Source organism: Telmatherina bonti (assembly GCF_933228915.1).
Source record: "Telmatherina bonti genome assembly, chromosome: 8".
NCBI classification, from domain to species: Eukaryota; Metazoa; Chordata; class Actinopteri; order Atheriniformes; family Telmatherinidae; genus Telmatherina; species Telmatherina bonti.
In genome coordinates this window covers 19984574-20011529 of record NC_136626.1, presented here as the reverse complement: position 1 = coordinate 20011529, position 26956 = coordinate 19984574, and the positions used below count along the sequence as shown (strand labels likewise).

The 26956-nt window shown below is 39.9% G+C and overlaps 1 protein-coding gene across 1 annotated transcript in view; it reads left to right on the top strand.

Annotated features, from left to right (window-relative positions):
- Positions 1-1038: 1038 nt before the first annotated feature.
- The window catches only part of negr1 (neuronal growth regulator 1), a gene marked incomplete at both ends in the record, with an annotated part of 159391 nt that continues 133473 nt past the window's right edge, over positions 1039-26956 (top strand). The window contains one exon of the mRNA XM_079245459.1: positions 1039-1208. Coding sequence (XP_079101585.1) covers positions 1039-1208 — 170 coding nt within the window. The remainder of the gene's footprint in view (positions 1209-26956) is intronic.

Below are 26956 nucleotides of genomic sequence, written 5' to 3'. Positions count from 1 at the left end.
TTCTTAAGTAGTGTGTGTGTCAAAGACACTGATTCAGGTTGGACTGCTTGACATCGCATCTCCTACAGCTTGAATAAATGCCAAAGTTATGTCCACAATAATTTATGTGTCATCTGCTATAATTCAGCAGCAGCATGTGAACATGTCACCTCAGAGAAATCTATGTCATTTCCATGGTTACGGCTGTACAGTCTGCTAAGTATTATGTGGGCTAAGTCAAAAGGCTTAGAGCAGCATAATGCAGAGGGTTATTGCTCTAAAACAAACTTTGAGGATACGTCTCCTGTCTTCGTGTGTGTGTTTTAGCTTGCTGAGATTTCCCCGGCTTGTTGAAATGAGTAACACACATATTTTAAAATTGATTCATAAAAGCATCTTAATCGTTTTAATGGATTCTTACTTTTAAAAGATACACATCTTAAAAGTATTAAAGTGATGCCGTCTTTGTAGTTATGTCTTTATAACACCAGTCTGGAAGCTTTTCCAGAGTTTTCCTTTGGGATACACCTGCGTCACTGTCTCCAGCTCCATTTCCACCAAAAGCTCAGACTGTTCATTTTCCTTATGGGGGAATAAATAGGAGTTGCTTCTCCAGTCGATATCTTTAATTGCTCCTGGGTTGTATCAATACCTACCGGTTTTACTGCTCCATCACGAGCCACTGGGAACGTGTTGCCCGGGAAACGGCCGCATGGCAACAGGATCAGAGCCTGGGGGTTGTCTGCTACTAGGTCTGCTCCCATTTTACATCGCATTTCCTCACTAGATGGTGTGCAAGCCACTGGAGAGAACACTTCCCCGCACAGTGAGCTCTACATCCAGCTAAACAAACCCGGGAAACTATACCACGGACCATTTCTTCGCGGGGCTCTGAGGCGAAAAAAGTGTGGAAACAGATAAAGCGTCGCGTTGAGGTTCTCTCTCTTTTTAACCCCTCTTTAAAGTAAAACGTGCGCGTCTTTTTTTTTTTTTTTTTTTTTTTTTTTTTTTTTGGCAACAAGACCACTTGGGGAAAGCGTCAAGGAAAACACGGCTGTGATGGACATAATGATTGCGGTGCAGGATGCTTGCGTCTCCGGTCAGTGGCTTACTGCGATCATCCTCAGCCTGTGCTGCTTTCTGCCGTCCTGCTTGCCCGCCGGACAAACTGTGGACTATTCGCCGGTTGAAAGTGTGGTGAGCAGACAAGGCGACACGGCTTTGCTGAGGTAAAACAGGCTAACTCAACTTCACTTTCTCCTGCTTATACTTATCCCATGCTTTTTCCCTCCCAACTTAAAGCGCACTCGCTCCTTAGAAAATATGCTTGTGAACTACTTTGGCGGACGACGTTGTCATTCGCCGCCTGACATACACACACATTCACACAGAAGCCCACACAATAGGTCATTTTCCCTCCATCTCGGTCTTGTTTTCGCTTTGACAGAGGGGGGTGGAGGGGGTCTGCTGCTTGTGTTGCCATCCCTATGCAGGACGCTTGCTTGCTGCTGCTGCTCTGTGCAGCTCGCCTGGCTGCTATCAAAAGTTTTTCTGCTCTGCTTTCCCCTCGTTTCCACGCAGCAGTTCCAACAAACACCGCCTCACTCCGGGGTCATATTTGCTCCTTGTAGGCCGGGACAATCTATCGCTTTAATGAGAATTAGCTTTGCACTCTTATGTAATTTGATGACATTATGTCCGCTCGTTCCCAATGGTTTCCAACGCTTTAGCGCCACAGAAGCAGCTCGACGCAAAACAAAAGCCGGCGCACTATTTGATGCGCTCGTCGGGGAGATTTCAGCTGAACGCGCAGGGTGATGTCGCAGTTTCAAACCCAGGCTGAAAAGTGTGTGTGTGCGTGTGTGTGTGTGTCCGCTGGTGATGTGAGTCGAGTTTATGGCAATGACGCGCTATCTTCCCCCATTCTCCTCCCCCTCCTCCTCCTCCTCAGTCCCTCCATCACGTAGGCTTCGGTGCCAGCTGTACAGGTAGCTGCTCATTAAGGGCTGAATGAACTGCCATGGGCGCGGTTTTGCTCCACTGCACCTGCAACCTGTGATAACACACTCTCAAACTCATGTTATTAAAAAGAAAAGGAGAAAAGTTAAAATACAAAGAATGTGGGAAAAAAATAGCTCATACTGTCCCCTCCCAAAAAAATGTTTTAGTGCATGGTTTGCTGTTTTCTGTGAAGCTATAACTACAAAGGCATGCCTTAAGTTCTTAAAAAAAAGAAGCAAGAAAGCAAACAAACACTTCTTCTTTGAAAATAAAAAAAGAAGAAAAGATCTTATAATATCATGTTATAGGAATATCAAATTTCCGCTTTGATACCTCTGAGGAAAGGCTGAGGGGCCAGGCCTGCCCATTTCAATATAAATTCTGTGGATGTTGACTCAGAGAGATTCTGGGTGTGGACCGGAATACAGAGCAGCTATCTCTGCTTGACTTTTAGTCATTGTCGTCTCATTCTTGATTGTTGGAAGAGTTAAAATGTTTGTGACCATTTCTCGATGGCTGAATTGAAATGAGCATCAAAATATTGGGAGGGTCAAAATGTCAGCACATGTCACAGAATTAGCTTTGCAACAGAAAAGTTGTGTAGAGGATTTTTGTCCTGTTTCTTCCATGCCTGTCGAAGAGACTCGGGCCTCCGACTGTCTTTAAAGGAAGTCTAATTCTGTTATCAGTCTGGTTTGGCTTTGATCAGTGATTGGTGAATCTGGGTGGTTTATTGGGCCAGATTGTTTCTGTGCTATGAAGCAGTTTGTTAAATAAGTTGTCTCTCACCCTCAAAGTAAGTTTCCATTTCCTTTCTAGTTTCAGCTAACAACACCTAGAAATGCAGAAGAAAAGATGCAGGGAAAATAATCTCAAGATTATTTTCAATACAGGGATTTTAAAATGGCTAAATCATTGGGTTTTTTAGCACTCATTGTAACTCAGGCTGAAGTTATCACTGTGCTCTACTTGCACATTATGGCCTAATAGATGAACTAAATGTCTTGCTTGCATCTAATTACTTTGCTTTTTTTTTCTTTTTTTCCCCATCAAAGTGATGATAAAGGCCTCTTCTGTCTCTGCGCTGTTATTATCTCAAACTACCAAGAACTGTGTCTCTGTCATTTTCCCTCCCTCTTCTTTCAATGGTATTGAGTCAGGCATCAAAGCATGAATGAGCCATCTCTTTTAGACACTGAAAACAGTGTCTAAAAGGCTTGTTGAGTTTCTTCATTGTCAGGACCCCTGGCTGGTAAGAGGGCAGTGTTGCTGTGCCCCAAAGCTGATACTGTGAATATTCTCGAACGACAAACCCAGAAGCATGCAGTTAGTCACTGCCTCTGGATTATGGAGTGCCTCCCTAGAGGTGCGTTTTCTGTCGTATTTTAATCCCTCCCCCCTCGTTCCAATCTTCTCTGTTCTTTTGACTGATATTTTTTTCTGTGGGAATAATTCAGGTTAGAAATTGAGTTCCCGTCAATCAAATGATATGAGCTTGTTGAAAATAAACAATGCTCCACATGTGTATCATCTTTTATTTATTATTTACTGATTAGCAAAAAAAAAAAAAAAAAAAGCTGTATTCAGGGTGTGCCAGAGTCGTGCTGCCGCTTCCACGATGACTTAAATGTGTGCGCCGAAGATAGACACATGCAAATTTTCTTATTTCATGGTGGAAATCTGTGAACTTCCACAAGGGACACATTGTTCAGAGGAGGAACGCATCCTTCTCTTTCCTGTCCCTTTTACAGGTTTCATGTCATTTGGATTCAGTTGAATAAACCTTGACTCTTCCCAGTAAATGACTCATCTGGCTGTAAATTTGAAGCGGACGGCAGAATGAAAAGACAGTTTCCGAAGCTGTCAGGAAACACACAGCATCGGTGGCTGCCTCTTCCACATGGATAAGCAGCTGTAATCATCAGCTAAGAGCTCGTGCCTGCAAATGTAGTCCATCCAAACAGCAATCTTAAATGTCGCTCGCCATACCTTACGAATTTTACAAACGTTCTTAAACAACTTCCATTTTTGGCTTGTGTTTTGAGCTTTATCCATTAATGTCTACATTTAATTTTTCTTTTTGATATGTGTATGACAACTTGAACAAAGTGAGTAAAGATTCAACTTTATACATTTTCTTGTCCTTTATAAAAGCAGAAAATAACAGTGGGACCAAGAAATGGGAGCACGGCTGTACATAAAGTAAGACAATGTTCTTAGTTTATTTTTGTTATTTAGTTTGACAGTTGGCCCTAAGCCACAAATAAGGCCTGCACCACAAGCCTTTGTCTCTGTAATGGTGCAAAATTGACCTGTCACTAGTTTGAAAGTCTGGTATTCGTATAAATCTGAAATCATTGCCTCTTGTCAACAGACCAGTTGATGAAAATCTTTTCTGGCTATACATGATTGTAGTGGAGATGTGTTTTGTAGTCCTGTCTTGGACTAAAATGGTACAATGCATCATTTTTCCTCCTCTATGTCTTTATTATGGCTCTGAAAGGTCTTGACATTTACTATAAGCACTAATGCCAGAGACAACTTCTAGTTTAAATGGTTCAGTGTCCTCACCCGGCTGCAGATGCTGGTAAGATAAAATAGTGGAATATTAAGTGATCATTCAAGCTCCACGGGACACAATTTAAAGGAGGAATTGTTGACTGTCTGCTTAACACGGACCATAACCAAGGCTGAGAAGTGCTTTTTTCACTTTCAGCATTTCAGCACTTTTTTAATTAGAGTACAGTCAGCTCAGTTATAAAGTATAAGAACAGCTACTTCTTCTCCAACAGATTGGTTGGAGATGAGGCAGATATTCTTTGCTTAGAACACATCAGCTACCTGGCGTATATCAGCACTTTAATGGATTTATTTGGGGTAAAACCTGGTTTACCTCTTATGACACATCTGGGGACACACCTGAGTCTGTCACTGTTAATTAAACAGAAAAATCTTCTCTCCTATTTGCAGCAACACATGTTTAATGCAATCAGTGCTGCTGTCAGCACAGTGTTTCTCTCTTTCTCTGTCTCTAAGCTCTTCACTATCCTCTTACTACAAGGCTGCAATGTTTTGTTAGTCATTTGAACCTGTTCTTTTTAACTAGGGAATAGCCATGATCATAATTGAAAACTGCGGGCATATGGGTGGAGGCTGTTGTTGAGTTGGAGCTCCCAGATGGAGCATCCCTAAATAGATATTACTGATGGTCGGAAACTCTTTCTCTGTAATCTAAAAAAAGAGAAAGAAAAAAAAGCCTAACATTAGAGAGTATGTACTGTTGCATATGGGAAGCTTCCTAAGTATTCATCAGATTCATTAGTCTGTCATTTGTTGGAACATATGTGCTTTGGTGGAGATGGAAACCAACTGACAAATTGGCATGCTGAAACAGTTTTTAAAAGGAGTTTCATAACATCTGCCTAGGCTTTTTTTTTTTTTTTTTTACAGAGCCACCCAGTTAGTTCTTGGAAACACCTTCATCTCTTCAACATGGAAATAACAACTTTTTTGGATGACATGAACTGTAAATGATATCTTGGTCTTTTTGTTCGGAATAGCTGCTTCCAGTATATATTTAGACATTTTGTATTACATGGGACTGATACTTATGTTTAAGTTACAAAGAAATACTCTGCAGTGTTCAGAGTTATGATGATGATCATTTAAAATGTTACTGATCTTTAATACCTGTGCTTAATTAGCATAAAAAGTGAGGGCTTTAGCCCAAGTTAGCACCAGTCTTCCAGATGCAAATGCACATCATGTTTTTATGTCAACACAGTTGCTTTGATGGCACTCCTCCAGCCTCCTAAGAGGATTATATCTCAAGCATTGTCATATTTTCAGTTATGTGCTGAGAAAAACTTGATCAAAGATGGCTAATATCCTTGATACATGCAGAAAGGCAATAACTGAGTGACCAAAAGTGCCTTCCAAATGCCTCTGTGTGACCAAAAGTGCCTTTTGGTCACACAGAGGCATTTGGAACTTCTGAAATTACTTATTTATAGTTCAGTGCATGATGGAGAACTTAGGGATCTTGGAAAGTGTGATGGTTGTCTTTCCACTGACAGCCTGCAGTAGGCTGAATTAAATGAATGTAATTAAATGAATTCAATGAATGTAATTTCATTTAAACTTTCCTGTTCTTGTGAAAACACATGCTGAGCTTATTGCGGTCGCCGTCCCTTTCTTAAAGATTTTGCACATATCATTTTGTGCTTGTGGTGAGTATGAAACCTGCCAGCTTGAGTTCTGCACATTTTCTTTTCAAAATGGGAAAAAAAAAAAAAAGATTTTGGTGGTTTGAGGTTTTCATGCTGTTGCTGCTTGAAATGTCACTTCAGTTAGAAGATTGTGTTCACAGTAAATGGAAAAGTCTGTTTTCAAAATTTGAAAAAATATTGTCTCCTTGGAGTGATATATCTGTGTGCCTTGAGTCATCTGGGGTTTTGCTAAATACTAGTGCAGCACCATCTTTGGTGGAAATGGTGACATATTATTGTAAAGGTTTGACTTGTTTGACCAAAGTGCAACATGAATGGGATCTTGGTCTGAATGGACACACCCCCCTACAACTGAGTCGAGTCTCTAATTGGACAGAGTCTAGCGACTATCCTGAAGTGAATGCACCCTTAAGTTGAATCAGATGTGTTGAAGCGGGAACATCTCAAAACTGCAGGACCGTGGTGCTTAAGGATCTGAGTTTGAGATCCCTGGTATGTTAATGAGGCTCCACCTTACTGAGACTTGGATTGGCTTGGAACATGACTTGTATGAACCATCTGACCCGTGGCTGTCCAGTTCTGCTGTCTCAGAGATTTTAGGCATTTCAAACATCAAGACACTTTAATATGATTAATGGATCATTAACAGGCTTGGGAAGGAGTTGACAATTTGGAAGCTGTCAGAGAAGATCCATTTAATTTGAATCAGGTGTGTTGATCATGCATACCTGCAGCATGGCAGCCCTCATGGACTGATATTGGACATCCCTGATCTAACCAATGAAATAACTGTAAATCAATTAATTCTTTGAATTTGTACAGAAGATTATTTTTAAAGGTTGCTACTTTAGCTGGCTGGGTTTTCTTATTGGCTGCCTACTGCAGATGCTTGTGCCTTGTTCACATAGCATATACATATATATGTATAAATATATATATATATATATATATATATGTATATATATATATATGTATATGTTTGCTGCAGTGACATGTTAAAGGGAGATATTGCTACCCAGTTGTCACATAGTAGGCACTTACAGGCTGCTGTTCAGCACAAATAAAATCTTTCATTTTTATAAATGTGACAACAGCTGTCCTGTGGCTTTACTACATTTTCATGTAGAATGATCACTCTGAGAGAAAGTTAGCACCTATGTGCATCTCATTCACTTATCAGAATTAGCACCAAAGCTCGCTTCTAAAGTTGTGCAAATAAGTTTAATCAATATAAGCTACATTGTCACATGCAGTCTGAAAATATTTTTAATATTACTATTTAGCTCTGATTAGACAGTCAGAGGCATAATACTGTATGAGGCAGTGTGTTATAAGACAAAAAAAAAAAAAAAAAAAAAGAAACAGGCAAGCGTAAAAAGATTTTACAAGCCATTTATTTTTGGCACATTTTAGCTCTCTGAGCTTTTTATATGTTGTGATGTTATGCTGTCACAATGTTGTGGGGCTAACATGCATTAAAAAGCCAGATTTACACGCTATAAAGAATTCCCAAAGGGATTACATTTGCGGCCACCATTTGTCAGGCAAGTCAATCCATTGTTCTCTCTAAAAATGAAGCATTTCTATTTCTAATGTATTTCAATTAGCACTAAAGTGATTGAGTGCCCCGGTGAATTAAAGCCTAAATGGAAATTCTTTCTCAAGGTAATTCTTTCTAGGGAAATAGATGCTATGCTAGGCTTTAAAGCATCTTTCTAATATTCTTATAATCACTACAATTATATGGGATGGGGAAAATGATTTGGGGTGGAAAATAGAGCTTTCACTCACTGCCAGCTCTGAGCATCCACATAATTGCAGAAATTCTACAGGAAACTCTCAGAGGACTGTTTTTATGTCGTGAGAAAGTTATAGGCCTCAGAATTGAACTTGACAGAAAAAAAGTGGAGGAGCAATAACAGGTTATCTTCTGAGTAATTTCTTAGACAAGTAACTAAAACTTTCTTTTCTTTTGTAGAACTGTGTTTTATAGAAGCAAGCTCTGTTAGGGGACTCTGCTTTTGTAATATAAGCATAACATTAGACCATAATTTATTCACATGTTATTTAAAAGACATATTGCACAACTGTGAATTAGGGCTGCACGATTATGACCAAAATAATAATCACATTCATTATTTTGAGCAATATTGTAATCACGATTATTATTTACAATCATTTATTGTGTCTGGAAAAATATGTATTTTTATCGCACCACTTGTAAACAACCTACAACTCTACATGAGATAGACAGAGCTCCCTCATTATTCCCTTGACATTTTTCAAGGGAGTAATGCCGAGGCAGAATAATTACAGGAAGGGATCTCATATTTTTTATCCAGTGTTTTGATGCAGCTGTATTTTCCATTCTCGACATGATTTGCTCTCGTCTGTCTAAAGCTTGTTACATCCTCCACAAGAAGCTTAGTCTGAAGATGGGAGGGATCAGTGTGGGCTGCGATGTCTGCTTTTTTTTCAATGAAGCTGGTTATTTCATATTTAACTAGCAACTTCGTCCATGGCAGGGCGGGTCGTGAATGGGGTAGAGCAAGTTGTGCATGCGGCAGGGTTCGTGTATTTTAATGCCTCGTGTTGTAAAAATGTTTGAGACGCACCGAGCTCAGGCTGTATGGAGCTTTTAAACTGTGGCAGAGCACACCGGGCCCAGGTGTGGCTCATGCCACTGATTAGGACGGCACCTGCAAATGCTTAACAGAGGGACAAACAATTAAACAAAGTAAATATAATGGTGGGGCCGTCAACCCCACCATTCCTCCTAGAGGAATCTACAACAAAAACATAGGTCACAAAAGAAATACTACACCATACTTGCCAACCAGACCCTCAGCCAAGCTGCCAACTCATCGACGGATCAACAGTGTATATGACTGCAGAAACTGGGGCTGTCATATCTGCAACAGGGAAAATGGAGACCTCAAATGTCCGACCAATCCAACGATACTTAACTGGCTGCTGGTAAAAGGTGTGCGCGCTAGGTCTTTAGGCAACTTAATGATGCTTTACCCACGCGTTCGCCCACTGGTGGTTGGCAGACTACTGATAGAGAACCGGAGTGATCAGAGAGGCATGCAGCAGACCTGGTGTTTTGAATGTAAATATCGATGACAATCAGGTTTATATAATTGTGGCCACCAAAATTGTGATCATGATCAAAATGCGATTAATTGTGCAGCCCTACTATGAATACTGTTAAGTTGATATAGACTGCCTTAGTTTGTGGTAGAGATGTGCAATGATTTGGATATAGGCTGTATCAGAAATGCTGCTATTTCTATGAATATTTTTAAAGATGTGGACTTTTTTTTATGCATGGCAGAGTTTGTTGCCATCTCTTACAACTTTATGTGGTAAATTTGTGTACTCTGTCAGGGCTGAGATACACTTGCTATGTAGTCAAAATATACACATCAAAGTTCTCCAATGTTTGTTTACAAATAATGCACAGCAACCTGAGCTGTCACCTTATTGTGGTGAAGGGGTTTTTGTGTCCCGAAGATCCTAGCAGCTATGCTGTCGGGGGCTTTATGCCCCTGGTAGGGTCACCTATGGCAAACAGGTGTCTAGGGGAGGGACCAGACCAAGTACGGCTCATAAACCTCTATGATGATGACAAACATGGGCACAAATATTCCCTTGCCCGAACGTGGGTTACTAGGGACCCATCTGGAGCCAGGCCTGGAGGTGGGGCACGAGAGGAAGTGTCTGGTGGCCAGGCCTTTGCCCATGGGGCCCTGTCAGGCTTAGCCCCAAAGGGTTACATGGGCCCCACCTCCCGTGGGCTCACCATCTGTGGAAGGAGCCGTAGGCCTTGGGTGAAATGTGAGCTGGGCGGCAGCAAGGGGCGGGGACCCTGACAGTCCGATCCCTGGATGCAGATGCTGGCTCAAGGGACGTGGAATGTCACCTCTCTGGTGGGGAAGGAGTCTGAGCTTGTGCGCGAGGTTGAGCGGTTCCGGCTAGATATGGTTGGACTCACCTCGATGCATGGCTTGGGCTCTGGAACCAGTACCTTAGAGAGGGGCTGGACCTTCTTTCACTCAGGAGTTGCTCATGGTGAGAGGCGCCAAGCAGGTGTAGGCATTCTCATCAGCCCCAGCTTGGTGCCTGCACGTTGGGGTTTGCCCAGGTGGATGAAAGGCATGGGAGGAGTTCGGCGAGGCCACGGAGAAAGACTTCTGGACGGCTTCGAGGTGATTCTGGTCCACCATCCAGCATGTCAGAAGGGGGAAGCAGTGCTCCGTCAATACTGTGTACAGTGGAGATGGGCACCTGCTGACCTCAACTTGGGATGTTGTGGGTCTGTGGAGGGAATACTTCGAAGACCTCCTCAATCCTACAACATGTCTTCTGATGAAGAAGTAGAGCTGGGGGACTCAGTGGTGGACTCTCCTATCTCTGGAACTGAATTAGCTGAAGTGGTTAAAAAGCTCCTTGTTGGCAAGGCCCCAGGGGTGGATGAGATCCGCCCGGAGTTCCTTAAGGCTCTGGATGCTGTGGGGCTGTCCTGGCTGACACGCCTCTGCAGCATCGCGTGGACATCGGGGACAGTGCCACTGGACTGGCAGACTGGGGTGGTGGTCCCCCTTTTTAAGAAGAGGGACGGGAGGGTGTCTTCCAATTGCAAGGGAATCACACTCCTCAGGCTCCCTGGTAAGGTCTATTCAGGGGTCCTGGATAGGAGGGTCCGCCGGATAGTTGAATCTCAGATTGAGGGGGAGCACTGTGGTTTTCATCCTGGTCGCAGAACAGTGGACCAGCTCTGTACCCTCTGTACCCACTCCTGTGGGGGGTACTCCGGGAGTATGGGGTACCGGACTCCCTTGACGGGTGTCATAGCTTGGTCCGCATTGCCGGTAGTATGTCGGATTTGTTTCCAGTGAGAGTTGGACTCTGCCAAGGCTGCCCTTGCCGATTCTGTTCATAACTTATATGGACAGAATTTCTAGGCGCAGCCGAGGTGTTGAGGGGTTCTGGCTTGGTGGCCTCAGGATTGGTTCTCTGCTTTTTGCAGATGACGTGGTCCTGTTGGCTTCATCTGGTTGTGATCTCCACCTCTAACTTGAGTGATTCGCGGGCGAGTGTGAAGCGGCTGGGATGAGAATCAGCACCACCAAATTTGAGGGTGCATTGCCCTCTCTGGGTCAGGAGTCAGGTCGTGCCTCAAGTGGAGGAGTTTAAATATCTCAGGGTCTTGGTCACAAATGAGGGAAGGATGGAGTGTGAGATCGACACACGGATCGGTGCTGCGTCTGCAGTAATGCAGACTCTGCGCCGGTCTGTCGTGATGAAGAAGGAGCTGAGCCAGAAGGCGAAGCTCTCAATTTACCAGTCGATCTACGTTCCTACCCTCACCTATGGTCATGAGCTGTGGGTTGTGACCGAAAGAACGAGATCTCGTATGCAAGGGGCTTAAATGAGTTTCCTCCGCAGGGTGGCCGGGCTCTCCCTTAGAGATAGGGTGAGGAGCTCGGTTATGCGGGAGGGGCTCAGAGTAGAGCCGCTGCTCCTCCACATCGAGAGGAACCAGTTGAGGTGGCATCTGGTCAGGATGCCTCCTGGACGCCTCCCTGGTGAGGTGTTGCAGGCACGTCCCTCTGGGTGGAGGCACAGGGAAGACCCAGGACACGCTGGAGGGATTATATCTCTTGGCTGGCCTAGGAACACCTCGGGATCCCCCTCGCAGAGTTGGCAAATGTGGCTGGGGAGAGCAAAGTCTGGGCTTCCCTGCTTAGGCTGCTGCCTCCGCGACCCGACCCCGTATAAGTGGCAGAAGATGGATGGATGGCACAGCAACAACATCAACGCACAGAACCGGGGGAGTAAATGGCCATTTTGGTTGTACACATCATCTGTTTAAACTGATTTAGCAGTGGCTCTCATCTTTTTGATATTTGTGTTATTCCAAATTTCTGATGAGTACTTTATCTTGTAATTTTTTTCCAAAGTATGCCAATGCTTTGTGACGGATGCACAAAAATAGATTAACCAGTGGTTTGTAATCTTCCGTTTCTGTCTTAATAGAGTGCACTAAAGATGTTGGATAAAAGAGCCAGAGATCAGTGGACTTGTACGGAAACCTTTCCTGATGGTGTGCTGTTTGCTGACAGTGGTTTGGATATATAGGAGAGTGTGGGCTGTATGTGGGCAGAACTAAAGATGGCGGCATTTACAAAGTATTTGCCTGAAGTACTGTGTGATCAGAGAACGGGTGAGGTTGTGCACCTGAGAATTCATGTAGAAACTGACTAGCTATATGCACTATAAGGACCTGATCCTAAATGCGGTACCAATCTGGATGAAATTTCCATGTGCAGATTGTAAATGTTTAATGTTTTCTGATTAACACAATTCACAGTGTTTTTCTGCCATTAGATCCAATGATGCTTTTGTATACTTTGTCTTTTTTTAATTTTTAATTTTAATTTTTTTCCCCTTTTGATTACTTTCATATTTTCACTGCTCCTTTTGCTTAAAATTATTAAATTGATTCATTATATTTTTCCTTCTAAATTCACAGAACCTATCCATTTATCAGAAATGAATCCACACATATGAACAGATAATATATTTTTTATTTCAAATTAAAATATTAGAAAAAAACACATTTAATTGTAACCGACAGTTTGTAGACACACATCCTTTTGTAAAATTTGTCATGGATTCTGGAGCAGAAAGGGCCCAGAAAGAAGAAGAAACACACCTCAAAAGACATCCTGTGGAATTTTATCAAGAGGAAAATGTCATAGTTGAACCTTAAACAGATGACTAGAGGATCAGCTCTTCCTGAAAGAGAACACATGACTTATATTGAATTATTGGTTGGGATGTGTGATGTTTGAGGCAATTTATGACAAGTGGCTTTGACAAACACTCCTTAACCACAAATCTACCAGTGAAGCCAGTCAAGACCAATCAGGTCAAATCATAGCTAGAGCTTCCTGCCTACAGAGTCAACAACCCTTTGAAATATACCCCCCAGACCAGATTTTGCATTGTGATTAATTCACATAATTAATGTTTGTTTCTTATATCAATTAATGTTGCTTGCAGCAGAGAGGAAGAATCATGATGATGCTGCTACTTGTGGACCAAGTCCAAGAGACACTTCTCAAAACTGTCTGGCAATGTCTTTACCTCTGACCTCATGTTCATGCTCTTGTTCGCAATAATGCCTCTTATGCTCTAGTCAATATTATAACTCAAGCATGTGACATTACCTTGGGTGAACTTGAGTGGTCCGTGTGTCAAACATAGGCTTGAAACACGTGACAGCCATGATATATGAGTGAATTATCACAAACAGCAAGTATATCCAGCCCTTTTCACTGTGCAACCTTCCCGATTACCCACCAGCTCTTTTCAGCCTTTCATGACTGAGGGAAACCATTCCTAAGAGCCCATACAATTAAAATCCTTAATCAATCAGCATCTTGTGTTTCATGGTAATTACTTGCGCTACTCTGACAACACTGAGTAATCTCATCTGTGCTTTCTCTGTTGAGCTTTATACCAGCAAGCCTGGGCTTGCCACTCATTCAAAGGTTGTAGACCTTATAAGCCTGAGTTATGGTGGATCACTTGGGAAAGCTTATAATTGTTTTTGATTAGTGCACATTCCTGGTTATGATGAATGGGGAAAACATGTTTAGCTTTCACAAGATTGGAATAATGTCACCCTCTTAATATAACAACGTAGGGAATTTTTTTCATGGTTCTCTTTTGTGTTTTTGAAAAAAACTTGAAAAAAAAAAGACAGTTGTTTTAAGAGGGCGACAAATAGTAATAGTAATCAGTCTGTGCAGGCCTGTAATTCAGCTTTGTTCAGAATAATTTATAAAGGTGAACTTGTTTCTTCTGTTTTATCAAAGTCTTTCCAATCAAGGTAATCTGTTTTAAACCTATGACCTTTATAATGAGCAGTTTTGAGAATAAATAATCACCATGGGAAATACTCCATTAGGATGGTGTGGTGGACGACATTCCCTTCAGTGAAAGATCTTTAAGTGTTATCATGGCTGAAGGGACTGGAGGTAAACATTAATCTGAGCCTGTGGGAATAGTAAATCAGAGGTGTTGACACATGGATAGCTCAGCTGTGCCTTCACTGAATTAGAGCAAGCCAGAGGGATTTCAGATTTTAGAGGATATCTTATTGTCCTTTAATGGAATTTAATCTAAGCAGTGTATCTTGGGTTTTCTTTTGCACACCTCTATGAGGAGGACTCCAAATTTGATTCCAACAAAAACTTAAATATTAAATGTCAAATGGCCATTTGTCCCATAGGTTTTTAATGGGACGTGTGGCCTTTGTATTAATAGAAGGTAAATGCATGTTAGGATTTAAAAATGAAATATTTTATGAGATTCTTATCTTACTTTAACTCATTTTATAAGATAATTACGTAACTATATTATCTTTGTTTTCATAGGTCTAACAGGGAGATTTTCCAGTGTAAAAAAGAAGTATGTATTGACTGACTCATCTTTTGCACTTTAGTCAGCAAAGCCATATTTTTATTACATTGGTTGGTTTCTCACAATTGATTAGAAATCCCAGAAGCTAAAGGAGGCGCATATTGTTATACTTCATTTGGCTCTTTGCTGGTATGGCTAAAGAATTTTAATTGGAGTTGCTCTAAGCAGGTTATGGTTTTTGTTTTTTTTCCTCTCTCTGTTTCTGTCATCTGAATAATGAGTGTGTGGATTTCAGACTGCTGTAAATGTTTGTTGGAGATGAGTAATTGGAGAGTCTGTTGGTAATTATTAGTAAATGGAGAAAGACGCAGTGGAGCAAATCAATATCACTGAATGGCACTACCTTTTGTTCCACAGGGTTCAGGAGGAAAGGTAACATCAGTGTCAACAAGGCTCCACAGAATAAAACTGATGAAGGATCATCTATGTTGGAAATGTAAAGCTGAGGAACATTGGAGTTAACTGGCTGAAAATGTGCTACAGATTTACAATATTTTATCATAGTTTATAATTCTTCATGATGGTAAAATATTTATTCCTTGCTTGTAAATTAACAGCAAATGTTGCACTTTACCAGTAAAAAGAGATAACCGCAAATTATCACCATTTTAAATATTTTTCTTTCATGATAAGTGAATGAAACCTCCATTAATGTTGATTACTAATGATCCCTATGTTTCCATTAAGTATTTAAATAAATGCCCGTGTTGGAAGGATAGATTGACCTGCAAAGCAAACTTGTTTTATGGGACCTGGTTAAAATGCATTTGGAAATAAACATCATATGTAGGTTTTTGTGAAAATTACCTTTACAAATGGTGTAACTTGTTAAGGTAAGAATCTTTGAAGAATTTTAAGAAATTGTGTCAATACTGAAAGCCATGCAAACCAAAATCATTCTTAAGTTAGCTCCATCTTTTTCAGTGAAGACCCAAAAGTGTTTGTTCTTGGGTTGGGGAAGTTGGGAGCATAGAGACAGAGTGGAATGACTATCATTGAAAGTCTAATTTCCAGATGGCACGTTGGGAAGTGCAAATGTCCTCCATCAAATTCAGTGGCCACCCAATAATATAGCCTAAATTTATGGAGTGCTAGGTCACCATTAGGGCTGGGCAATATGACGACATATATTGTTTGGACGATAGAAAATGTCTATTGTTTCATATGAGGCTCTATGTGTATGCCACGATAAGGTGCTTTACTGCAGTATTTTACATCAAGATGCACTTTACAGCATGCGCGCTGCAAGAAATAAACAAACATGTTTCAAAGTAGGATAATTCAATAAAAGATGACCAGCCAACCAAAACTGATGAGCTTGTTCATAAAAGAGGGGAAGTTTCTCTCACATGGATGCAGTTTGGATATAAAAAGACCGACGTGGAAACGACAACAGACTAGTTCACAATCCCAACAACGGACTCCGACACAACAAACCTATTTTATCACCTGCACAAGAATCAGGATAAAGAAGACAGAATAAACAGTAGAGTCAACAAGCAAAAGCCACAAAAGCAGCGTCAAGTGGTTGCAAAAGCACTCATAATAAACTCCAGACGGAAATGCTCCAACAAACATTTACCTGTGAAATGTCATACGACCATAGTTCCCCCTGATGGAAGGAGATCACTGCTGCTGTAGCCAAGCACATCTGACAAATAACTGATTACTGACACAAAATTACACAAAAATTTTATCTCGTTATGTATATATCGTTACGGGGATATAAAATGAGCTATATCGCGATATGAGATTTTGGTCATATCGCCCAGTGCTAGTTACCACTGTTCTCAGGATTTAAGGATTTTTTCAGATTGTAGCCAGTTTTTCTCCCAATTAAACCAAAAGTAGAATGTGTGTATTGGTAATAAGATTGTCCAAAATGGGAAAGACACTTGACCATTTGAATGATGCTTGGATGTTGGAGGTGATTAGCCATCTAGTTGGCATTAACTTGCACCTTTGGTCATCAAGTTTCTAACCAGTGTGTGTGTCATTTTCTGAACTGTTTAGTCCAGTTAAGGGTTGCGGGAAAGCTGGAAGCTATCCCAACAATCACTGGGCGAGAGGCAGGGCACACTCTGGACATGTCGCCAGTCCATCAAAGGGCCAACACAAAGAGACAAACAACTATTCACACTCACACTCACTCCTAGAGACAATTTTGGAGTAACCAATTAACCTAACATGCATGTCTTTAGACAGTAGGAGGAAGCCGGAGTACCCGGAGAGAACCCACAAATATACGGTGAGAACATGCAAATTCCATACAGAAATCCAGCTTTCTGTGAAATGCTACCAAGAAGCGATCTTATTGCTGTGAAGCCGTAGTGCTAACTTCTTTGTGGCAAACTGCTCTGAGAAATTGAAGTTGACAGAATACAGGAGCAAATCTTCTGCATAGGAAGACATCAGACTGCTCTGAGAAATTGAAGTTGACAGAATACAGGAGCAAATCTTCTGCATATAGGAAGACATCAGACTGATCATGTGAAAGCCCTCCCCTGAGTGCAGCTAAATAACTATAGGGGTTCAATTGAAATAAAGAAAAATGGTGAAAGCAGACAGAGCTTGTCTAATATTGCTATGTGAATAGAAAGAAGGCAGCATCAAGTTTTATAACTACACAGCAGATAACAGAAATAACTATGACCCATGAAAACCATGTAATATTGTTCTAATTGTTGTATATTAAATGTAGATCAAATAGTCTCTTCATCATTCATGTACAGATGGCATTTTGAGGCAAATTTCACAACAAAGCTGTAATTTTTCTGGTTGATGAAAGGGAGTTATGACAAATGCCCCTTTTGTATGCCTATTTAATTGCAGATTCATGACAGTGAATTAATTCTTTGATACTTTACACAGATGGCACAAATGCTTTCTTTATGTGGAGTAATCAATTCAAATGGAAGAAAGTCTGGTGTCGCTCTAGCAAAATTTGAAAAGGTCCCTACAATATTTGACCTGTTATAGAAAAAGTAAAGAAGTGTTTGATTATGAGAAAAAAACAAGTCTAGTTTGATTTTAGTGCTTATTGAAATTTTGTTGTTTTGAAACTGATTAAGTAATTTAGCACAGCAGAAATCAATTACTATGTTAACACTGCCACTCATTAGGATTCCTATTATTTATGTCTCCACGTTTTGCTCTCTTTCTTTGACTTTTTCTGTGACGCTTTCTTTTTCCTACTTAACGCATTTTCTCTGCAGTTGTCTGTCCCATAATTGGATCTAAAAGTAGGCAGCAAAACCAAATGCAGTCGTGATCAGCTTCTGCCTAGTGATGGATGAGCTGCCTCGTGTCCTCAGCCAACACTGGTGTTTCACATGCAATATTCTGTTCTATTTGTTTTGTGTGATATTCAGCAGTTATGAGAAAAATGATATGTCCTTGTACCTAAAAATAAACTACAGAATTATATTTTGTTTCTCTATCAGTTAAAAAATACTCTCTAGTTTTAATATTACTGATAATGTTACAGATCTATGGATATCTTGAGGCCTCACAGGGTGGATGATGATTTTGTGAATCTTGTGAGATCTAAGCTGCACCGCAAAATAATGAGAAAAGTACACCAACAAACTTTTTCATATTTGAAAACCCATTCCTTGAAACACCTTAACCTTGATTTGTAAATGCATGTCAAATCTTTAGCCCAGGTTAGCAATTAAAAAGCCTTATTGGTCCTCAAAGACGCTCAGTAAGAGCGTCCTACAAAGTTTGATTTCTTTGGATCAGAAAATGGATGTTGTTATTTTCTGGATGAATTTAGTTTTCTTTTTAAACCCTACAAAACAAAGACACAAGCTCAATAAAACAACATGGAACAGAACCTCAGAAAAGGTTCACTGTTGCAGCATCAGACTCTGTTTCTTCCCCATAAAATACAAAGTTTGTCTTCTGAAAAAGGGGATTACAGCTCCAAGCTAATTAGCATTAAACCTTTGGAGCCACAAATGAAATGTATTTGTAGATTATAGAGTGTTTGTACCTACCAAACCTCTGTCATGTTGAAATGTGCATTCAAACTGTTGGATTTAACACACATACTGTTTCATCTTACTGTATATTGTGGGACATAGTTATGCTCTACAATAGAAGTTCCCTGAGGCATGCAATCTGTCCCTAGCTTCTGCAGTTCATTCTTCAGTCTCTCAAGCAGCCAGTTGTCTTCCTTGGAAGTGTGCAGACCATGTCTTTCTGCTTTAAACCTCAATCCAGGCAGTGCCTTTGATTCCACCATAATGCTCCTGCTGCCGTCTTCTTCTGCACTGAGAGCGCCACTCTTATTTCAGAATATATTCACCCTGGCTTTTTCTAGTGCAATTGCTAATGGGTACTCTTTTCAAAACCTAGAGATGATAATCCCGTCATCTTTGTTTTCATGGCCACCTCAGGGCTATTCAACAAGTTCAAAGGAATAAAATCTGCAGTGCAGTGTTTGTCAGGTTTGTTCTTGCTGTTGTGTTCCATATCTGCCATCACAAGCAGAGCTACATGTGGAAACAGGTGTGGTGCTGGATGACTTCAGTGGTGTGCTCCGGCTCACTTTAGGGAATATCTAGGCCAGATGCTTTATTATGTTCAGTTAATGCTGATGCCAGTGTACCACACAACACAAAAGAGCGGGGGCAGGTGTGGTTCTGAAAAGATTTGCACTTAATGCAAAATATTATCAAACTATCAACATTAGTTGTTTTCTAGTTTGTCCACCAATATATTTATTACATTTAAAATGACTACTTAATACATTTCTGTATTTTTTGCTTCTCCAAACTATTGGCTGGGTATTTCTTGTGCAGATTTGACTGCAAGGACTTTGGTAGAATTCTATCTTATACATCCCATTGATGGAGAGATGTTTTCAGGTTGTGTCATATCATTCACTGTAACAGAGAAGCTCAAGGAATCAGAAATGTTCAGAACAGAGCAAAAACAGGGTTCCCCTTACAACACTGATTTGACTAAATTAAATTAGGAAGTTACAAGCAAGGTTGATGTCAAACTTGAATTGTGTGTTTTTGAATAACAAAGACATTCCTTTTCTTAGTATATCTACCATCTCTATGCAATCGCTATATCATATTATAAATTCAAATGAAAGGAAATTAAAAATACTATACTATTTTACCTGCGGGGAAATTACTGTGTTGTAGATCTCCAGTCCCTTTCTGTTTTGCATTGGACTTGACGAAGCGTCACTCTGAACACACTGTTGCTTCTTTTCTAAAAAGAATCATCCATTATCTTCAACATTTTGCGTTGCGTTATTTCTGGACAATCAGCTCTAGTGGCTCCAGAGTAATCCCAGCACAGAACCAGCTTTCTTGATCAGTTTTAAGACTCTGATGCTGCTGCCCCAGCAGTTACTGCAAGCTGATTGCAGTTTCCAAAAGAGACCTACTGAAGCTGTACATCTTGGTGCAGACATTAATGATCTTAGCTGCCTCAAGTTAAAATAAGTGTGTACACTTTATCAGCTGTGTATATTATTAAGACAAGACACAGGCGAACCAAATTTAACCCATAAGAGCCCAGCGAGCCATATATGACACATAAAGTTTCTTAGACAATTGGCATCACTTAATAAAAAAAAAAAAAAAAATGCTTAAAATAGTGTAGAGCAAAATCTAATTCAGGTCTTCTGCATTTAGTGGACACCAGTAAGCAGAAGATCACACAATTAGAATGTTAACATATCACAGTGTAGTGAATATCCCCAAAATATATTTTGACTGTTTTTTTGGTGCATCTCTAGTGTGTATAAACTTTTCCTAGCAGTTTATCATGGGTTGGGTCATAATTATTGGATCATTACTAACATATAGATGTCTCTGACATTACTAAGATCTTTCTTGTTTTGTATGGTGTTGGATACCTTATTTCAACCCAATTTTCCAAGGGATCAAAAGAAAAGAAGACAAAAGCTATGCAAACCCTAGAAAATACATAAAGGTAAAACGTAACAGCAAGCAGTTTTGATGTGAGTCAACAAGGTAGCTTTTCTGTCTGAGTAGTCGTGTTCCAAAATGAATTGTAATTGCATTTAAATGAGTTCAGTTATAAACCAAAAAAAAAAAAAACATCTAAACATGTTAAGTGAAGAGTTTAATGGGTTGAAACTTATATGAAAATAAGTATACTACCCCCCCCATTGCCAAATGGTTAGAGAGGTGAAGCATGTTTTGAAAAGGAGCATATCTAACCGAGAGAAAAAAAATGCATGAAGATTCATGAAAATATATAAAAGAGCTTTTTCTTTGAATGTTTCCCAGTTAAAGATTGTGGATTATTGTTACAATAGCTGTAATTCATAATTTTAAATGTTTAATTTTAGACACGGATGCTTAATCCACAATTCAGTTTGCCAGGATGTCTTTGTTGAGTATTTAGCAAAAATTTGCTGCATGAAATTTGATGTTGCAGCCGCCATGGTTTTACAACAAATTATTGCTTTGTGTTTATATGTCTGTGAAAACAATAAGTAATGATAATGATAATAACATGTGCCAGTTGGTTCATTTTAAATTTATTGTGTAATCATTTTGAATATATGTACTTTTTGCACATTAACTCAGCTGTCACTTGGCAAACTAAATCGTACCGTTGATAGTTTTTTTTTTCTCAGCCCTAATAATAGAAGGGATACTGTATACAGCTGCATGAATAATTCATGGAGATATTCCTGTCTAGAGATTAAAACAGAATAAAGATAATTCATATATTTAAGCTCACTTAAATGGTTTTAGAAACAGCTAATCAGCTGGCAATCCTGTCTAAGGCAAGTCAGCTCCTGAAAGTTTTTAGAAGTGGCTCCATAAGCTGAGATGAGTCAGCCAGAGAGTAAATTCAAAGGCTTCACTTCATATTATTGCCAACTCCTCCTCAATCTACGTTCTTGTGATTTTCTCATAGACATGACATGCTGGAGCCTTTCCTGGTTTATTCTGCCACTGTGAAAGTGACATGTTTTAATTATATCGCCTTGGGGCCTAGAGACACATAAAAATGAACAATTACATAAAGATACAGGTGGAAAATGTAAAGAAGAATAACTATAAGGGTAGAAACAGTGGCAAGAAAAACAAACAAGGTGAAAAAATTTAGGATTTCTGTGATAAAACAAGTAAATAGATAGTTTAAGAACAAAATGATAGTCATTTCTTTTATCATTTTAACATCATAATTTGATTTATAGGCAAATCCTGTATATCTTTTACATAATACCCTTTGTGCTCACCAGTTGTGCTGATCAGTCATGCCTGAGTGCACAGTAGCAATTTCTCAACCCATAAGCTGAACCTTTGTCCTTCATTGAAAAGCAGAAAACATACAACAGACTGTTATTAGATGTCTTCCTAACCATATGGTTTGTAAGCATAGTAATTGCCTTGGTCGCCATTACAGACCGTTGTGGATAAATTCATGATCTGAACATACTGTGGTGTTTAGAAAACAGTTCTAGAGGACACTGGACTTCTGTTTATGTTGCCTGCTGGAACCCTCTGAGCACTAAATGGATTAATGATCCTGAGGTTGTCAGTTCAAACACAGGCACAAAGGATACTGCTGATGTGTCCTTGAGTGACACACTTAATCTAAACTGTGTCAGTTAATATCCATCTCCATAAAGGCTTTATACACACATCATAGGTTGTGTAAGTCACCCTTGTTGAAGCCAGGGGAAAGAAACAGCATTAGCCCCACGCAGCACCTTGATTCCAGGGAAGTATCAAGCTGCTTTTGTCTGGATTTTGTTGCTTTGTCCTTGTGTGACAGTGCAATGTAATCTATGAGCACATGCTGGGCATCTTTTTAACCACACAAATAAATAAGCTACCTGTCCTTACAGGTTTGCAGGTTTTGTCAATACATAACACATGATTTCCACTTTACTGTCTTGTAAATGTGCAATACACAGTAAACAAAAGCGTGCTGTGTTATTCTTGTGTAGTGCTTAATCAGAACAGTAGATCTGAGACACTTCGCTGAGTGGGTGGTTGGCTTAGACCTGGACCTGACATACACAAGGAGGAGAGTTTGCTGGGTTGCCCAATTAGTGCTGAAAAGTGTAGCAGTGTGAGAGTGCGTCAGCAGGGAAGTGTGCACCGGAGGAGGCGTGTCATCAATCATCACTTCAGCTTCAGGCCTTTTTCAGCCATTTTCCCTATCTGGCAGCAGGAGAAGGAAGGGGAGGAGAGAATGACAGTCACCAGCCAAATCCAGCAATGATAACAGACTACACAGGAACTAACTGTATTAAATTGTAGTGCTGGACATAAAAGAACATGTACTTCTTTTGATGTTTTTTTTTTTTTTTTTCCTTTTTCTCCACCAACCGATATTTAATAGGCCTTTTCTTTGACCATGTTTCATCTCTCTAATAAGTATCATTAAAGTCATCCCTTGGTGGTTTGTGGTAGTTGATGGTTTAGAAAACAAAAGGCAACAAAAACTTCTGTTATAGTTCTCTCATCTTTGCAGTACAACATAACAAGTATCCACATCATTGCACTTGGTAACATCCAGGTTGAATATCAGACTGAAATTTTTAAAGAATTCTGAGCAAATTACACGAATGATGGATAAAACATTCAGTGATAAAACTTTAATAAATTGGACATGCGTTATCATGCTACATAAAACCTCCTAACAGTCATTGTATGTCTTCTTACTGTGTGCTACTTGGTGTAGAATTAGCATGTTCTGTCTCTGCTTCTTAGAGAGCTTCAGTTTCCCCCCACAGTCCAAAGAAGAGTAAGTTTAATTGGGATTGATAAATGGATTCTAGGTATGACTGTAAACATGTCTTAGTGTTAGTCATGGATGAAGAGGTGATCTCTCTATTATCCCATTCAACAATAAACTATACAACAGCTCTTTCACCATACATTATAATACATAAGCATAAAAATGAACTCTTATCAAACAGATATAACCCATCATATTGGTAATATCATTTTAGCTTTACATGACAGAGAATTGTATAAAATCTATCATCAGACATCACGTACCGTGCGATGTGTGCAACTATTGATTGCTTTCAGCAAACATTGTCAGTATGCAACATCACGCGCCATGACCTCTGACAAATCTTACAAATTCAGCCTGTTAAATGTTTACACTGCCATCCCTCTCTCTTGTGTTTGCAATCTATAGCCAACTGTTCCTCTGGCTTTAACACTCAGACACTGTGTGACACTGGCTCGGAGATTTGTAATGTTTCTAAAAATGGGTACTTGGCTCAGTATGAGGGGGGTATAATGATAATGAAATGTTCATCATCATTTAAAATGCCTCTCATTTCAAGGGAGCATCTTGCCGCTTTGTCACAGTCTTAACAGTGTCAGTATCAACTAATGAAAGTCGGAGAAATTTCCTCTGAACTATCATGTGGCACGAGAGCTAAAGTTATGGCTACATTTGCTGGCGTGACTCTTTTTGTTCTTTTTATGCACTCTGTTCTGTGGCAGAAACTCTCCATGTGGAAAATGTTATAAATGAGCCTTTCCTTAGGGAAATGTACAGTAAAATACTGTAATGCAGACGCCATCTTCATTTAATACCTTGTGATAGTGAATTTAACAAGATAAATAAATTTATAGTTATATTTTATTTCAGTTTTTCAAAACTATCTGCATACCCATGATTGTCATTTTGGAACATAACACCAGGTTCAGCTTTGCAAACATGAAATGGCCTGTGGCTTCGCATCCAAATGTCTGACAACCACAGTTCATAAAGCAGTCATCAGCATCAGCTGAATATCATTTAATCAAGCTTTTGTTCCTCTTTTAGAGCAATATTTCATCCCTCACAGATCATCCTTGACATCATTATCTTGATGATAATGTCCATATGGCATTCTTGATGATTTCACCACTCTCTCTGGCAGGATTGTAAAATGTTATTGCACCAATAGAGATTTCCCTTAATTAGGGAAAAAGAAAACAATATCGCTACATGGCAGACCAGATTGCTTTGTGCATTTCAGGTCAGAGTTCGCTGTCCTCAGCTGAGTTGAAAGATCTTGATTTCATAGCAGCATGTATTCTTCAAAAACTATCATAGTCAGGTGGGAGAAGCTTGCTGTTTTAAAGAAAATGCACGTGTTAGAGAAAAGCTTAGATCTAGTGGTTATAACCTCTTTTTTAACCAGCAGCCATGAAAGGCAGGCTTGACCTACATGCAGTAAGGAGGATCTATGCTCTCTTGTTAGTGTGTGCTGGTGTGGAATCGAGGTCCTTCCTGTATGGAGGTGATTCGTTGAAGCTGTAAAGCATTTTCAGCAAAGCCTTAGGAAAAACAACGAGAGAGATCAACTTTAAGAGAAAAAGGGTATTGCTTCGTTTGTGTGTGTCCGTGTCCATGCATTGTTCCCTAAAGTCTTTGTCTGACTGTTTACAGCTTGTGTGTTTCCTGTGCTCGTATGTGTGGAAATGCTTGTGTGCAGGAACCGTAGGTTGACGGACGGCCCTATCTCCCACAACTCTGTGCAGCTCCATACATCATTAATCGCTGACAAAAATGAGCATTCTCCTGTATCCTTTAAGAGCTAAAAGACAGCCCTGCTGCCTTTTCCCTATCGTCAGGCTGTGAGCGCGTGCCTTCCATACACTTTGTGTAGGTGAGGAATCACTATAAACTTGAGTTTTCTGACCTGTGTGTTTGGTTCTGTGCCACCATGATGGATGACATGGCTATCAGAATTGTGCCTTCAGGATGGTGACTGTCCTATCATGCTGTCAAGGTCAGTGGTTACCAGGCTTATAACGCTGTGGCAAACTAGTGAACTTACTGAAACTCTGCGTATATCCCATTGAACATCCATCATGTCAGATGTCAGAATGGGCCACAACACCCACAAATAAGCCACCAGTTCATGAAGCCTGATTCCAGCAGTGACACAAATTATAGTGGAATAAGAAGTGGAACTGAACTGTTTTAATGTCCTTATTACAAACTTTTTACAAATATTGTGGCATTTAAGAAAATCTTCTTGTCTTGGATTTTTTTTTTTTTTTTTTTTTTTTTGGCTAAGGCGAGGTGGGGGGAGGAAGAGAACCCATGCAAACCAGCTCAAAGAAATGACATTTTTGCTGTGAGGCAAATATATATGAAAAAAAAAGAGAAAAAAAAAACATTACCATTTCATTAATTATATAGTTAATAACAAAATACTTAAACCGAAGAAAGCATTGTGAAGCTAACTGTGTCTAACTGGGCCATTTTCATAGGCTCTGCGCATGTTTTTGGTGGTCATCACAATAACATAGATACAAGTCGACAACACCCGGCCATAGCTGGAACATGCAGCCTGTATCTGTTTACAAAACATTACGAACCAGTATTGTTCAAGCCTTCATTAGTGGTGCATAAAATGTGGGGACGGTTTGATCCTAAACAGTAATACAGTTGATAGGAAATTATATCTTTGGTTTGTGTAAATATGTTTAAGGCTGACATGAAGCTGATGTGGGTGGGCAAATTGAACTAAGGTGAATGGTTGTTTGTGATCCACATAAATGAAAAATACAATTAAATAAAATACAAAAAAATATTTATCTCAAAGGGAGGTTGCAGTGTTGTAGTTTTAAAAAAGTAAAAACACAAAACACACAAAACAAACAAACAAACAAACAAAAAACAAACCCCATATTACTTTGTTCTGCAGGGTGATGGCTGCTATGGTGTTTATTTCACTGTGTTGTGTAGAGGCAGTGAAGATGTCCATTATATTCAACAGCTTGTGCTGCATTCTTTTCTGGACAATCAGCTCCTGCAGCTCCAGACTCTTATTCCCAGCACAGAACCAGCCTTCTTGATCAGTTTGTTCGGTCTAAGTGTCTGGCTCTGATGCTGCTGCCCCCGCAGATGCTGCAAAGCTGATTGCTCTTTCCATAACAGACTTGTAGAAGGTCTGCAACATTTAATGATCTCAGCGTCCTTCAGAAATACAGTCATCTTTGTCCCTTCTTGTGAATGCTTCTGTGTATCATGTCTAATTTAGTATGTTGTCTAACAGAACTCCACCTTTACTTGTTCTCCCAGGATATAGACAGTGTTTTGTTTACTCTTGTTCTGTTTTTGTTTTTATTTAAGATTAGATAATTGTTTCTAAACTATCTTGCAAATTGACTCATCTCTACATTCAACTTATGCGTTACTGACAGTTCCCACAACTGTAAAGGCATCAGAATGTTTGTGCAGAAGACAGCTATATTAGTAGTTTGGGCTGTTCAGTA